Source organism: Carlito syrichta, unplaced genomic scaffold, assembly GCF_000164805.1.
Source record: "Carlito syrichta isolate Samal-C Ts95f unplaced genomic scaffold, Tarsius_syrichta-2.0.1 Scaffold308579, whole genome shotgun sequence".
NCBI lineage: Eukaryota > Metazoa > Chordata > Mammalia > Primates > Tarsiidae > Carlito > Carlito syrichta.
Window position 1 is genome coordinate 774,867 of NW_007252675.1, and position 15,186 is coordinate 790,052.

General features: G+C 43.7%; 1 protein-coding gene across 1 annotated transcript in view; it reads right to left on the reverse strand.

Moving 5' to 3' along the window:
* The window catches only part of SMAP2 (small ArfGAP2), a 51,542-nt gene extending 48,130 nt beyond the window's left edge, over window positions 1-3,412 (reverse strand). The window contains exon 1 of the mRNA XM_008065502.2: window positions 2,863-3,412. Within this exon, the coding sequence (XP_008063693.1) occupies window positions 2,863-2,965 (103 nt within the window). The 5' untranslated portion in view covers window positions 2,966-3,412. The remainder of the gene's footprint in view (window positions 1-2,862) is intronic.
* Between the last annotated feature and the right edge of the window lie 11,774 nt (window positions 3,413-15,186).

Sequence of the window (15,186 nt, forward strand, 5' to 3'; positions counted from 1 at the left end):
GGGGGGGGGGGAAGGGGTGGGAGCTGAAGTGGAAGAAAATCACCAGACCCCAGGAAGTTTGAGGCTGCGGTGAACTTGCTTGAGCTGCTGCAGCACTCCAGCTTGGCTAACAGAGTGAGACTGCAACTCAAAAAAACAAACAAAAAAAACCCCTGCATATCTTAAGAGTCAATTAGTAAAGAAATATCATCCCTAAATAAGCATAAGATTTTAAAAATAAGAGTCAGTGCCAAAGAGTTATTTTAGAACATAGCAAAAATACCTGCTCATAGACTCTGTAGTCTAAGCTACTCATATATATCTGATTCAATATTAATAAATGAGCGATCACTCACCATATCCTATACAGTTAGATCTCAATTTTTAAAGAAAAGACACGGAATACAGTTAAATAAACTCAAACCTAAATCTCATTTTAACCAACAGTTTTAAAACTCCTCCTCCAACAGAATGTAGTTTTTAACAGAGCTAACAGGTAACAATCTATTGATGCAGATGTCTTTTCCTTCCATCATCAGGTAGTTGCCCAAACAATCGTTACAGCAACCAAAATTAGAGAACAGGAGGAGGAAAATGATTTAGAGGAAATGAAAGGGTAAAATAGGCTAGATAATTCACAACTTGGATGTGAGGCCTCAACAAATGCCTACTTAACATAACTGAAGGATAACTGACACATTGTTATCTCAATTTTAACACAGTGGCCAAGTCACTGAAGCCACCACAGCAAAATGTGAAACTAACTTTTGTGTTTTTTTTGTTTTGTTTTGAGTTGGAGTTGGAGTGCAGTGGCCGCTCCTGGCCACCGCAGCCTCGACCTGCTGGCTTCTGGCGATCCTTCCGCCTCAGCTTTCCAAGTATCTGGAACCACTGGCGCGCGCTACCACACCCGGTTAATTTTTGATTTATTGTAGAGATAAAGTCTCGCCAAGTTGCCCAGGCAGGTCTCGAACCCGTGGGCACAGACAATCCACTCACCTCGGCCTCCCAAAGCGCTGGGATTACAGGCTGAGCCACCGAGACTAACTTTTGAAAACCTGTTTCAGCATTCAAGACTTTACCATCAACAGCAGTTAAAGTCTACAAGCCAGCGGTTACTAGTTCTTATTTAGAATTAACCAGTGTTTCATTACTTGATTCCTAGTAAAGCTATTCATAAAAAGCAATGGAGAATTTGGAGGAAGTAGTGAGTAAATCAACTTCTCTCTTCCATATGCCATATGTCACTGGAATATGAGTAAGTATAAGGGTAATATGAGAAATGGGGGAGTAGTACTAATCATCAAAATGGCATCTGACTCCCCAAATGTAGCAACGCTCATTCCAGTGGGTTGCTTCACTGTGACTCAAAATCTGTCAACTGAGGACAGAAAGCTAAGATACACTCCTAAAATTTAAACCAAATATTCCAGTAGATCTAGCACAAGATCTAACAAGATTCAACCTATAAGAAATTAACCTATCAATATAAATTGATGCTAAAATACATTTTAAAATGAATTGCTGCTAATGCAAAAATTCAGGAAAGAAGTCTGAGGGCCCGCTTTCCTAACCGCACATTCCATGTATCCATTGGTAGAGGTCACTAAAATACACTACTGGATGTCTACATATTATTCCTCTGTTCTCCTTATATAATCTCATTTTTCAAAAATAAAAAAGAATTCAGTGACAGCATTGATTAAGCATGTACTTCCTTTCTCAAAATAGATACATACAAATACACTTAAATATTTGTTTTATAGTACATGCCCAATATGCTATATGGCAAACAACCCTGGCAAATCCATTGCATTGTAAACAAAAGTCAATGAATAATGGCCCTGGAAATTAACTGTTTCTCCCCAACCAAAAGGAAAAGAATTTTCCCAACTCCTCCAATTATCTAACAAAGAATTTTTAAAAATAAGAAAACAAAATATGTATAGAAGCTTGTATCATAAGTGTCAAATGCCAGCATTTCATTAATAACCAAGACTTCCTAGTCTATTGACTTTTAATTGTATAAATCATGAATCTTTGAGAGCACACAAAACAAAGACTAAACGGTTCTGCCAATTTACAATAATATTTCGCCTTGAGAAGTGTAATCACCATGGAATCAACGAATTCATCGAATTCGTTGCTTCTTTCTCTCTCCACTGATTAAGCGGATCCTGCACTACAGCCAAAATCGTCTAGTTTCTGCCACCACACATACACTAGGCCTCCAACGCACTCCACTCGGCAGGGCTAGGCTGTCTAGAAATCCGCACTGTGTCACTGCATGAGGCAGTCTCCCACTGCACACATCCAGGAAGAAGAAAGCCGCCTAAGCACTCTGACAGATCTCAGCAAGGCTGCAAAATGACAGAACGAGTTGCTAACCAAAAATCAGGCAGCAACAATCACCACCTTAAAAGTCATTTCAGCATTTTTGCTTTCCGCCAATCTCACCTCCTTCTTCTTCCTCCTCTTCCTCCTCCTCCTCCTTTCCTCTCTCTCTCTGTCACACACACACGCACACACACACAAGCACTGCAGTTCATCCCCAGCTTTGCAAAGTGAAAGGCTACGAGCCGAGTTCTGGACAGCCCGCCCAGAACTCACTCAGAGCCCTAAAATACAGACATTCTCACCTGAACACACCAGGCCAACTCCACCGCCACCATCGCCTCTCCCCACCGATACACACACACACACTCGCCCCCGCAACCTCTCCCCACACCAGTCCCTATGCTGCAGAAAACCTAGCAGGCTCACGAGCGAGAACAGCACGCGTTACCATTTAAAGACGACTTGGGCGGCCTAAGCCCACACAGCCCACCCCCACGGCGCGGCCCGGCGGCTGGACCGCTCGCCCGCCGGGAAGGATGCTCTTACCTTTAGACTGGCAGTCCGCACAAAACTTGTTATCCTCCTCCAGCAGCAGGTTGGCCAGGACCGCCTGGTAGCGATCCACGTCCTTCACCGACTTGCCCGTCATGGCCAGGGTGCCGGCGGGGGCAGAGGACGACGCGCCCTCCTCGCCCCCAAAAGTCCCTGCCTCAGTCCGGGGGTGAAGACTCCCGGTCCCCCGCCCAGGGGCACCACCTGAGCGGGGGAGAGCCCTCTCCTCCCGCTTCGCCCGGTGCCCCTTCTCCGGTCAGCGGCGTCCGCCCCCCACTCCACAGCCCCCCAGCGCGGCGCCCCCTGGCGGGTTTAGGGAGAGGCCCAAGTCCAGGGGAGGCTGCTGGACCTGGGACCCTCAGCCCAGGTAAAGGGAACCCACGGGTCTCCTGGGTGCCAGACGCAGAAATGACTCCTCGGCCTCCCCGTGTGCTGGTCCTGCGCCCCGAGCCTCGGCTTCCCTGGCAGTTGCCGAGGGCTCGGCCAACACCTCTGCCGCCTACTTCCGGCAGCTCTTCCTCTCCACCTCCACCCAGCCCAGCCCGCGCATGCGTCCCGCCCCCACCGCGCCGCACTGGGCTCTTCCCTCCGCTCTGCCTCTCGGGAGCCAATCAGGGCGAGAAGGGGGCGGGACTTGGGACGGGGGCGGAGGGAAGGGTGGGCACGCCCCCTGCGTGTCCTTGGAAAAGAATGAATGGAGCCTGGCAGAAAGGGAGCGGAGGGATGGAAGTGAAAGAAATGACGACTAACATTTACTGAGCTCTTACCATGCGCCAGGCACTGTGCTAAGCGCTTTACATGAGTTATCTCAATATAATCTTCACAACAGCTCTGTGAGTTAAGTACTGACCATCCTTATGTAACCAGAGGGTTGTGGATACCCCAAAGTCCTCTAGCTTACTTTTTCCTTCAACGGCTAAATTGAAGGGCCCAAGCCTCTAACCCAGGATAAAGGAACACCACACCCTCCCCAAATTTTCAGAGGATTCTGGGACTCTCACTTGGAATGCCGGCTTCCGCGGATGTTCACTAACTTTCCTCTTGTACCTACGGCCATTTTTGAATATTGTTTGACCTAGTGCCCAGACAGTTTGTTTCTTCTTTCATTTCTTAAATCCTCACAAGACAATGTGTTTTATGTAGCCGACTTTTATTGACGGTTGGGGAGGGGAGTGTAATTGCAGCACAGCACAGAACAGGCAACTACTTAAAAATGATTATTAGACATTATTGTCCAAAGTCATTCTTGCTCTGAATTTCTCAGTGACTGTTCTTTTCTTTAGGGATCCGCCTGTTATCTGACCTGTGTTTTCATTCATTCATTCATTCACTGAGCAAATTGTTACTGAGAAACCTCTAAGTATTAGGCACTATACTGGGAGAGAGGGGAGCAACAGGATCAAATTTGTGGTTTTAAAACATCACTCTGGCTGCCATGGAAATAATCGATCAGGGGAAATGGTAAGACCAGATGCTCAGAGCTATCTTATCTCTAGTGAAACTCTCTCCTCTATCTCTTTACTTTCTCCCAAGATCAGGCTCCCCTCAAAATGTTCATCTCATCAGAAGAAAACTACAAACATTATATTACTTTATTAATCAGAACAATTTAATTGTGTCCAAACTCCTTGCTTTCTAGCTATACCTAGGTGACCTTGACTTTCATAAACACCCAAGTTCACCTTGTTTTCCCTTTTCAGAAAAAAAAAAGAAACAGAGGGTCAAGATGACCCAGGCACCAGGTACAGTGGCACATAAATGTAATCTCAGCTACTCAGGAGGCTGAGGCCAGAAGTGCCACTGCACTCTAGCCTGAGAAACAGTGAAAACCCACTTCTTCCCCTCCTCTCTCTCCCCTCCATCTCAATGCTCTTAAAAAAAAAAAAAAAAGTAAATTGTGGTGATTGGTGCCTTTGTTTAAGCCCTTCTCATCTTCATCCCTTTACTCTGCAAATAGCTTTCCTGCCTTAGTCTAAATGTAGTGAAGGTAATCCTTCACACTGCTCTTTAAAGAGAGCTTTTATATGGCAAATCTGATCGAATCACACTCCTGCTTAAAAATCCTTTAGTGGCTCTCCCATTGCCTGTGGCCATGGTTCTCAAATATTCCATCTAGTGAGAGATTGCATAACCTTGTGGTTAAGCAAGACTGTGGGGTCAGAATGTTTGAGTTTAAATCCTCAGCTTCACTACTTGTGTGACTTTGAGCAGATTCCTTAACATCTTTATGCCTCAGTGATTTCATCTATACAATGGGAATGATGAAGATATTAACAGTTCCTATTTCACAGGATTGTTTCAAGGCTTAGCTGAGATAATGCCTGTGATATATTTAGAACAGTTCTTGGCACATAGTGAATGAGAGACAATTAATGCTCTTCACTAATTATTCTTGGCTTTTTGCCTTCTGAGTACATGGTAGGATTTTATTTCCTGGCCCTCATATGGTTAGGAATGGCCAATGAGTTTGAGCAGAAAGGATGTGCCTGAAACATTTATTTGTTGCTTTGAGACTCTTCTGATTCTCTTTCCCTCTGGCATGGCATCAACATTCAAGATGATGGCTGCTCTATTAGTCTGGATTACTATGGGCAAGAGCCCTCTGCCAGCCCATAGAGAACACGTAGCATAAGCAAGAAATAAGGGTTCTTTGTGTTGTCACTGAGTTTTGTTTACCACAGCATAACCTAGCCTATCCTAACTAGTACATCAAGTATTTGCTCTCTTTATTTTCATTACTGTTAGCAGAGGAAAGTGAACACATATCCCAGGGTGTGAGGACCTGGGCAAAGCAAACTCTTCTTCCCAAGTAAACGTATTTTTTTCCTGGACTCTTGAATTTTGCCTTGACAATTCTTGCAAAAATGCTCACTGTATTTCATTATGTACTGTGTTATCTTATTATAAAACTGTTTCACATTAGTTATAGAGTTTTCCATCCATCTCAGTGGCTACTACACATAGTGTGGTTGCCTTGTATCTATGGATTTCAGAAAATTGGAATGAATTGAAGAGTCCTGACTCCACAGTTTATGCTCAACTTTCAGATGCTTTTCCTTCTCAGTCTTCAATTCAGAGTATTTTGTAACTCACATAAATAAGAGAATAAAATAGGAACTTGATTCTAAAAGTGTTATATTAGAGTAACCACTATCATAAAATACCCAGAATGCTACTGAAAAGGTGGCATAGTGAATTTTGGACTATTGCCACAGGAAATTTTCATTAGTGTATTTTCTAACTAAGTGAACAAACCTCAACTTTTGTCATATGTTAATCTAAAACAGTTTCTGATCCACTGGTCAGTCACCTTACCTATTCAGAGTAATAATCATAAAATGACTTCTTCACTTAAAAATCTGGATAACTTGCCGGGCGTGGTGGCTCAAGCCTGTAATCCCAGCACTTTGGGAGGCCGAGGTGAGAGAATTGCCTGAGCCCAGGGGTTTGAGACCAACCTGGGCAAATTGGCAAGATTTCATCTCTACAGTAAATCAAAAAATTAGTCAGGTGTGGTGACACATGTCTGTGGTTCCAGTTACTTAGAAGGCTGAAATGGAAGGATCACCTGATCCCAGTAGGTCAAGGCTGCTGTGGCTGTAAGCATGCCACTGCACTTCAGCCTGGGTGACAGAGTGAGACTCCTTCTCAAAACAACAACAACAACAACAACAACAAAAGTCTGCTACATGAGTCAACTCTGTGAGCCCTGGGGTTGAGCTACATGCCTCTCCTCTCCTGCTCCAATTCCCATATGCTCATTTCCACAACCTAACAATCTTGGAGGGGCCTCCATTTGCCATTGCTGATGGTGCCCACAGTGAGAAAGCCAGGGTCTTTAACAGTGACACTGTTTCCTAATGCTTATAGCACCAGTACTACTGGAGACGACAGGTGGTCAGAGGTCACTGGTCCCTTACAAAGATGGAGAGTCCTTGTGGGTGGGTGGGTTAAAAAAAAAAATGAAACAGGCTCGGCACAGTGGCTCAGCCTGTAATCCCAGCACTTTGGGAGGCCGAGGCAAATGGATTGCCTGAGTCTTTGGGTTCGCGACCAGCTCAGGCAACTTGGAGAGATCCCGTCTCTACAATAAATCAAAAATTAGCTGGGCATGGTAGCACGCACCTATAGTTCTGGAAGGCTGAGGCTTCGGAAGGATTGCCAGAACCCAGGAGGTCGACAATGGGATGACCGTGAGCATGCCACTGCTCTCCAGCCTGGGCAACAGAGTGAGACTCCAACTCAAAAAAGAAAAAAGGAAAAGAAAAAAGAAAAGAAACAGAGAGAATGACCCCTCTCCAATTCTATATCACACATTTGAGCCCCAAATTAGCCCTGCTTATGTGTGGTCTCACAAATTTGTTCTTAAAGACAACTTGGCCAACTTTTCAACCTCTCTCTAACACAGAGACTCAAGGAGCCTAATGGAAGAGACTTTATGTCATCCCAACCTATCATTTTTCTCAAGACAACCTGTGCCCCCTAGCTCTACCAAACTTCTTCCCTCCCATATCCCTCCCCCTCACCCATTTCACAATAAAACTTTCCTTGACTATTAAGTGATACAGATTCTGGGAGGAGGCAGAATTGTCTGTGCTAGCAATTTCTGAATCACAGTGCAACTCACTGCTATTGCAATCTTGCTACATTGCCCACAAGTGCATAATAATGACCAAATGTTATATATGAGCAGTTTTACTGCAACCACGTAATGACACAGGACAGTAGACATCTATACAAATAGTTCCTGTATTTTCAGGACCAAGTATACCTGGCCAAGACCTACTCCAGAAACTCTATAGTATGATGATAGAACATCACCCAACACCAAAGCATACTAGCTGGAAACTGCAGAACCCCAGAGAAAAAGGCAAGATCCACAGAGAGGAAAACCAAATCACATGAAAAAGAATCAGGAATTAGAATGGCAGAGAGTTCTCAACAACAATGCTGGAAGCCAGGAGAGACCATGGAACATTGCCTCCAAAATTCTGAGGAAAAAAAAAGTACCAACCCAGAATTCTATACCAGCCCAACTATTATTCTAGAGGCAGTGTTGAATAAAGACACTTTCAGATACACTAGATTTCAGAGTGTTACCTCCTGTACTGGCTGTGATCCATTGCCCTCCACATTCTCTCTTCACCCTTCACCCAGTGCTGTGGCCAGAAAGGCAGTTGTAATGGATGGAATCAACCTGGCTGCCCTGTACACTGGCTTCTGGTTATGTTCAGCCAATGGGAGGAAGAATGGAAAATCAGAGGGCAGGAGGAGAGACAAGTTATTTATTTTTTCTGCTTGTTCCCTGCCAGCTGAGTCACTGCCTCTCTCCAGGGGCAAAGATGCCTTTGAGAGTGGCTTCTCCTACAGCTAGGGCTCCCACCCTCTCCTGTGGCTCCTTCAGGCCTTGGAGATAACAGCCCTCTACCACTGCCAGCCCCAAGGTACATCATGCCCTTTGTTGGTTTTCTCTAGCCCGTCCACACTTTGTAACGTGATTTCTTTTTTAAACTCTCCTCAATGGATTCTTTTGCATTGGCCACCAGCTTCCTGTTGGAACCCTAACCAGTTCACTTTCCATGCACATTTTGTCAAAAATGACAGCATAATCAAGGAAGAGGAAAACACCAAATCCATAAAACAGAGCATTCAACACAGGAAAAAGAGAAAGACTATTCCCAGGATGATGGTGAAAGGAAACTCCAGGATGATGCTTATGCAGCAGGATGCCTCCTCCAGATTGGAGTAGCGGGACAGAAACTTTAGGATGGACAGCGCCAAGCAAAATGGAATTCATAGATTATCTGATGTGTTAGAACTTAGTGAGAGGAAATTCTCTTCTGTCAGAGGATTAGGAGATAAATTAATCATAGATTCATGGAAAAGTAAGCACCCCCAAATGGAACAATTATTGACTCTAAGGAAAACAAAAAACTTAACCAGAAAAAAAAAAAGTAATCGATGAATACCAGGCCCAACTTTCAATAATATTTAGCTATAATATTAAAAACACTGAGTAATAATGTAACAGGATATTGTTATTTAACTACACTGGAAAATGTGGAAGAAGTCTGGAGGTGTATATAAGGAAATCTAAATCCTCAGTTTCTATGACAGGAAGTCAATAGACAAAGCTAGAAAACAAAATAATGATGGTATAAAAGTATGTCATTTGGATAAATTAATAAACTCCAGAAGAAACAACCAGAAGAGGTAAAAATGGTCACCTCAGAGGGGTAGGTGGGTACCGTTTGACATTATAAATTGATATAGTTTGGATGGTTGGCCGCTCCAAATCTCATGTTGAAATGTGATCCTCAATGTTAGAGATAGGGCCTGGTAACAGGCATCCAGGTCATGGGGGCAGATCCCTCATGACTGGCTTCTTGCCATTCTTGAGGTAACGAGGTCACAAAGAGCTGGTGTTTTAAAAGAGCCTGGCAACTCCTTCTTGCTCTCTTGCATCCCTTGTCTTCCACCAGGAGTAAAAGCTTCCTGAGGCCTCACCAGAAACCAAGCAGATCCTAGCGCCATGCAGAACTGTGAGCCAAATAAACCCTTTTTTTCTTTATAATTGTCCAGCCTCAGGTATTTCTTTATAGCGATGCAAAACACACTAATACTTAAGCCTCGTATAACCACTTGACTTTTAAAATTATGTACTTGTTTTACTTTAATTTTAAAAAGTTTGTCATAGAAAATGAAAATATTTTAAAACTCACAATCTTACTATTATCAACAGCCATGGACTCTAGCAGATAGTACAAAACATCTCCTGTTGAGGCGGTTTTCATTCCACATGAAGTCAGCCTCAGATGAGCATCCCTCTGGATATTTCTCTTCTTGTGCCCTCCCCACAAAGCCCAGCTCTCTGTAAGTTCAGAATGCCTTTGAATGGGACTCCCTAAAAAACTCCAACTAAGCCAGGCTCGGTGGCTCAGCCTGTAATTCCAGTGCTTTGGGAGGCTGAGGTGAGTGGATTGCCTGAGCCCGCGGGTTCGAGACCCACCTGGGCAACTTGGCAAGACCTCATCTCTACAATAAATCAAAAATTAGCTGGGCGTGGTAGCACGCACCTATAGTTCCAGCTACTTGGAAGGCTGAGGCGGAAGGATTGCTGGAGCCCAGTAGGTCGAGGCTGCAGTGGCCGGGAGTGTGCCACTGCACTCCAGTATGGGTGACAGAGTTAGACTCCAACTCAAAACAAAACAAAACAAAAACCCCAACTAGCGGTAGCTTAAACAAACATTGGTTTATTTTACCACAGAACAAGAAATCCAGAGATAGGTCAGTGGTTTACATTGATTCGGCTACCTGACAAGGCCATCAGCACCCAGACTCTATCATTCCACTTTGCCATCCTCAACCTATTGCATTTTCCTCCCCATGTTCAGGGTTCTCAAGGTCTGGTTCCCAGGTGAGCAGAGTCAGAATTGCCTAGAAACTTGTTTGAAATGCAAATTATGTTTGGATGTGGTAGTTTATGCCTATAATCACAGTGCTTTGGGAGGCCAAGGTGGGAGAATCCTTGAGCCCAAGAGTTTGAGGTTGCAGTGAGCTATGACCAAGCTGCTGCACTCTAACCTGGGCAACAGCAAGAGAGACGGAGGGGGAGCTGGAGAGAAGGGAAGAGGAGAGAGAAGGGAAGGGAGGGAGGGAAGGAAGAAAAGAAGGAAGGAAAGGAAGGAGGGAGGGAGGAGCAAATTCTCAGACCTATGAATTCAAAACTCTGGAGATAGGGCCCAGCAGTCTATTCTAAGAAGCCTTCTGGGGATTCTGATGCATACTCAAACTTGAGAACTACTGCTCATGCAAATCACCTCATGGTCAGCACAGCTCTAAATATCACATCATCTTCCAAGGATGAAGAGGGGAAAATAAGTGACTCCAACTATGACGGTTCCTTTTATTAAAAAAGCAAAAGTTTTCCCAAAAGCTCCCAGCAGACTTTCCCTTAAGACTCCTTGGCTAGAACCAGGTTGCATGGCTAACGCCTAACTACAAAGGAGGCCAGGAAAGCCCCTGTGGGAGGAGATGGCAAGAGACGGGGGTGGGCATGGTTGTGGGCAGGCAGCAGACAGTGTCTGCCACAGAGTCTGTGATGGTCAGGACCACAGCTAACATCCTGCCTGACTCCATCCTGGAAAAGCAGCAGAAGATGTTGATGCTCATCTGTAAAAGTAGTCTTAGAATGCTCACATTCTTCCAGTGAGAGTATCCTCAAGATATATAGACATTTCATTCTCTTTTTTTTTTTTTTTGAGTTGGCGTCTCACTCTGTTACCCAGGCTGTAGTGCAGTGGCATGCTCACAGCCACCGCAGCCTCAACCTGCTGGGTTCTGGATATCCTATCTCCTCAGCCTTCCAAGTAGCTGGAACTACAGGCCTGCTCCACCATGCCTCGCTAATTTTTTTTGTAATTTACTGTAGAAATGAGGTCTCACCAAGTTGCCCAGGCTGGTCTTAAATCCATGGGCTCATGCAATCCTCTCACCTCAGCCTCCCAAAGTGCTAGGATTATAGGCATGAGCCACCATGCCTGGCCTGGACATTTCATTCTTGTTAATATTATCAACTTCTCATGAAGTCGTCCTAATCATAATTCACTATTCTTAAACAATCTTTTTCCATCAAAAATGAGCAGAAGAAGGTACAAGGGGGAAAGAAGGGATCAAAAAAATCTTGTTGTGCCCCACTGGCTTAAAGAAACACTGTTTTTGTATTCTGACATGGAGATTTGACATTGTGTCTATCTTGCTTCCATTGGCCAAGATTTAATGATACTAAACCCGGCAATGGTGGCTCAGATCTATAATCCCAGGACTTCGGGAGGCCGAGGTGAGAGGATTGCGTGAGGCCACGGGTTCAAGACCAGCCTGGGCAACTTGGCAAGACCACATCTCTACAATAAACTAAAAAATAATAATAGTAATTAGCCAGGTGTGGTGGTGCATGCCTGTAATTCCAGCTACTTGGAACTTCTGAGGGGGAAGGATCACCTGAGCCCAGCAGGTCAAGGCTGCGGTGGCTGTGAGTGTGTCACTGCATCCAACATGGTTGACAGAGTGAGAGTCTGATTCAAAAAAAAAAAAAAAAAAAAAGCCCTTCAGGTGCCTGAAATAGTCATCCAAGTAACTGCAACAGACCTCCAAGCAACTTTCTTAGGGTCCTAGACTAAGATGGAAACTTCACATGATTCTCTAGTTGGGGCCCTACTTATCCAAATATATTACACAACTGGTTCTTGAAAAGGAAGTGGCCCAGATTTGCACATTGTCACACAAATTCAGTTTTGCATCAATAATACAGTTTCTGTCTGGTTTTGTCTCTTACTAGGAAATAGATGTGTCACCCATCATTGCCAGTGCACTTTCTTCTGTTCTTGAAATCCTCACTGATTCCTGGAACTTTTCTGATCATGCTTTTTTTTTTTAAGTCGGAGTCTCATTCAGTGGCACAGGCTGGAGTACAGTGGCACACTCTTGGCCACCACAGCCTTAACCTAATGGACTCAGGCCATCTTTCTGCCTCAGCCTTCCAAGTAGCTGGAACTACAGGTGCGAGTCACCATACCAGGTTAATTTTTTTGGGAAACTGAGGCAGAAGGATCACTTGAGGTCAAGGGTTCAACACTAGCCTGGACAACATAGCAAGACACTGTCTCTATAAAAAAGTTTAAAGCTGGGCTCGGTGGCTCAGCCTGTAATCCCGCGCCTTTGGGAGGCTGAGGTGAGTGGATTGCCTGAGCCCCACCTGGTTTGAGACCCGCCTGGGCAGGCGAGACCTCATTTCTACAATAAATCAAAAATCAGCCGAGTGTGGTAGTGCGCGCCTGTAATTCCGGCTACTTGGAAGGTGAGATGGAAGGATCGCCGGAGCTCAGCAGGTCGAGGCTGCGGTGGCCGGGAGCGGCCTGGGCGACAGAATGAGACTCCAACTCAAAAAAAAAAAAAAATTTTTTTTAATTCGCCAGTGTACTGGCACTCTCCTTTAGTTCCAGATACTTAGGAGGCTAAGGTGGGAGGATGGCTTGAGCCCAGGAGTTCGAGGTTAAAGTGAGCTATGATGGTACTACTCCACTTTAGCCTGGGCAACACAGTGAGAACCTCTCTCTTAAAAAAAAAAAAAAAAAGGCCAGGTGAGATGGCTCAAGCCTATAATCTCAGCACTTTGGGAGGCCGAGGTGAGAGGATTGATTGCCTGAGCCCAGGGGTTCAAGACCAGCCTGGGCAACTTGGTGAGCCGTCATCTCTACAATAAATCAAAAACTTAGCCAGATGTGGTGATGCCAGCCTATAGTTCCAGCTACTTGGAAGGTTGAGGTAGATGGATCGCCTGAGTCTAGCAGATTGAGACTACAGTGGCCATGAGTGTGCCACTGCACTCCAGCCTGGGCAACAGAGTGAGACTCCAACTCAAAAAAAAAAAAAAGGAGAATTTATCCTAAAACAACAATTATAGTTGAATATATGAATATTCTGTGAGCATTATTTATAATACTGAGAAATTGAAAACACACCAAAATAAATTCGAAAAAAAGATAATACTATCTAGAAGACACTACCAGAGAATTTGCTAAGTCTAAAAGCCATACAACAGGTCACATATATATTTCACATATTTAAATATATATGTTTTAAAAGAACATAAATTATAATGAAAGGAAAGAAAAACACTGGAAGAATAAATACCACAAATATGCAACAGTGTTAATATCCTAAAACCCTACATTTCAAATGTAGTGTATATTCCACTGTAAGATAATAAAAATGTCCCCCAACAGAAAAAAGAACAAAGAATTATCTGAAGACAATTCACAGAAAAAGTATAGTTGTTAATAAACATGAGAAACCTATCTAGCCTTACCACTAATGAAAGAAATGCATACCTAAATGAGATGTTAAAAAATGTATCAAGTCAACAAAAGAAGTTTAATTACAATACCCCGTGTTGTTGAGGATGTAGGGAAGTAGCCATTTGCATTTACTGTTGTTAGAAGTTTAAGTTGGCTAAAAAAAAAAATTTTTTTCTGAAAAATCACCAGCAGTACATTAAATGCCTTTTTAAAAAATCATACTTTTGTCTTTGAGATCATATTCTAGCACTATACAAAGAACACAGTTTAATAAATGCACAAAGAATTATGTATAGTGACTTTCTCCACAGCATTAGTCATAACTTGCAAGCATAGGGATTCGTTTATACTGTATTTCTATAGGGGGAAAGAGTGAGGGCAGGAAACCATCACATTTTCTTCATCATCGGCTCCTCGATGCATGGTTTAGTAGATACCTTTGATGCTAACAGATTAAAAAGTAACTTAGAGAGTATGACATGTGATGGAAATACAAGGTCTACAGATGATCTTCTAATGTAATATATGAGGGAAAAGAGAAAAACTCTGGCATAAGACTTTTCCCCTTTTCTCCTCCAGCCTGATACAATTTAATATTATAATACTCGATAGATAAATTATAAAAGAAAATATTAAAAAGAATGAGGGAGATCTTTATATACTGATCAAGACAGAAATCCATGATCTGTTGAAGAAAAGAAAATTGTGCATGTGTGTGGTAGGTGTATGTGAATGAATTGATAGAATGTTTTTAAGAGATGGAAGTCTAGATGTTATTTACTATTTTGAGTTTTTTTACAAAAGTGATAACAAAAATAACAGCAAATAAATGTCAATCTCTAGGGATGAGCAGACCCTTTTATATCAAAAGAAAGGAAATTCATTGACTATGCTGGGGTGGGGGGAGGTGATGACAGTTGTGGTTCAAAGCACTTTGCCCTCCAAGCTGCGAATCAGCTGGAATCATCACCGCATTCACTCGTGAGGCACAAAGTCACTCAACTCTCTCACTCTGCTGCTGTCACCCACATCTCGAAACCACTTCCACTATTATGATGATTGCACTGGATGCGTCTGCTATAATCCTCCTGCAAATCACGCAACCAGAGTTCACAGAACAGAATGTGTGTGCTAAAAGGAAACTTGCCCATTTATTTTCTCAGCATATAGTTTTGTTTTTTTTTCAAGTTGGAGTCTTACTCCGTTGCCCTGGCTGGAGTGTGGTGGCACACTCATGGCCACCCCAGTGTTGACCTGCTGGGCTCCAGTGATCCTTCCACCTCAGTCTTCCAAGTAGCCCGAACTACAGGCGCACGCTACCATGCCCAGCTAATTTTTCAATGAATTGTAGAGAGGAGGGTTCACCAAGTTTTCCCAGGCTGTTCTCAAACCCATGGGCTCAGGCAATCCCCTTGCCTCGGCATCCCAAAGTGTTGGGATTACAGGCTTGAACCACCATGCC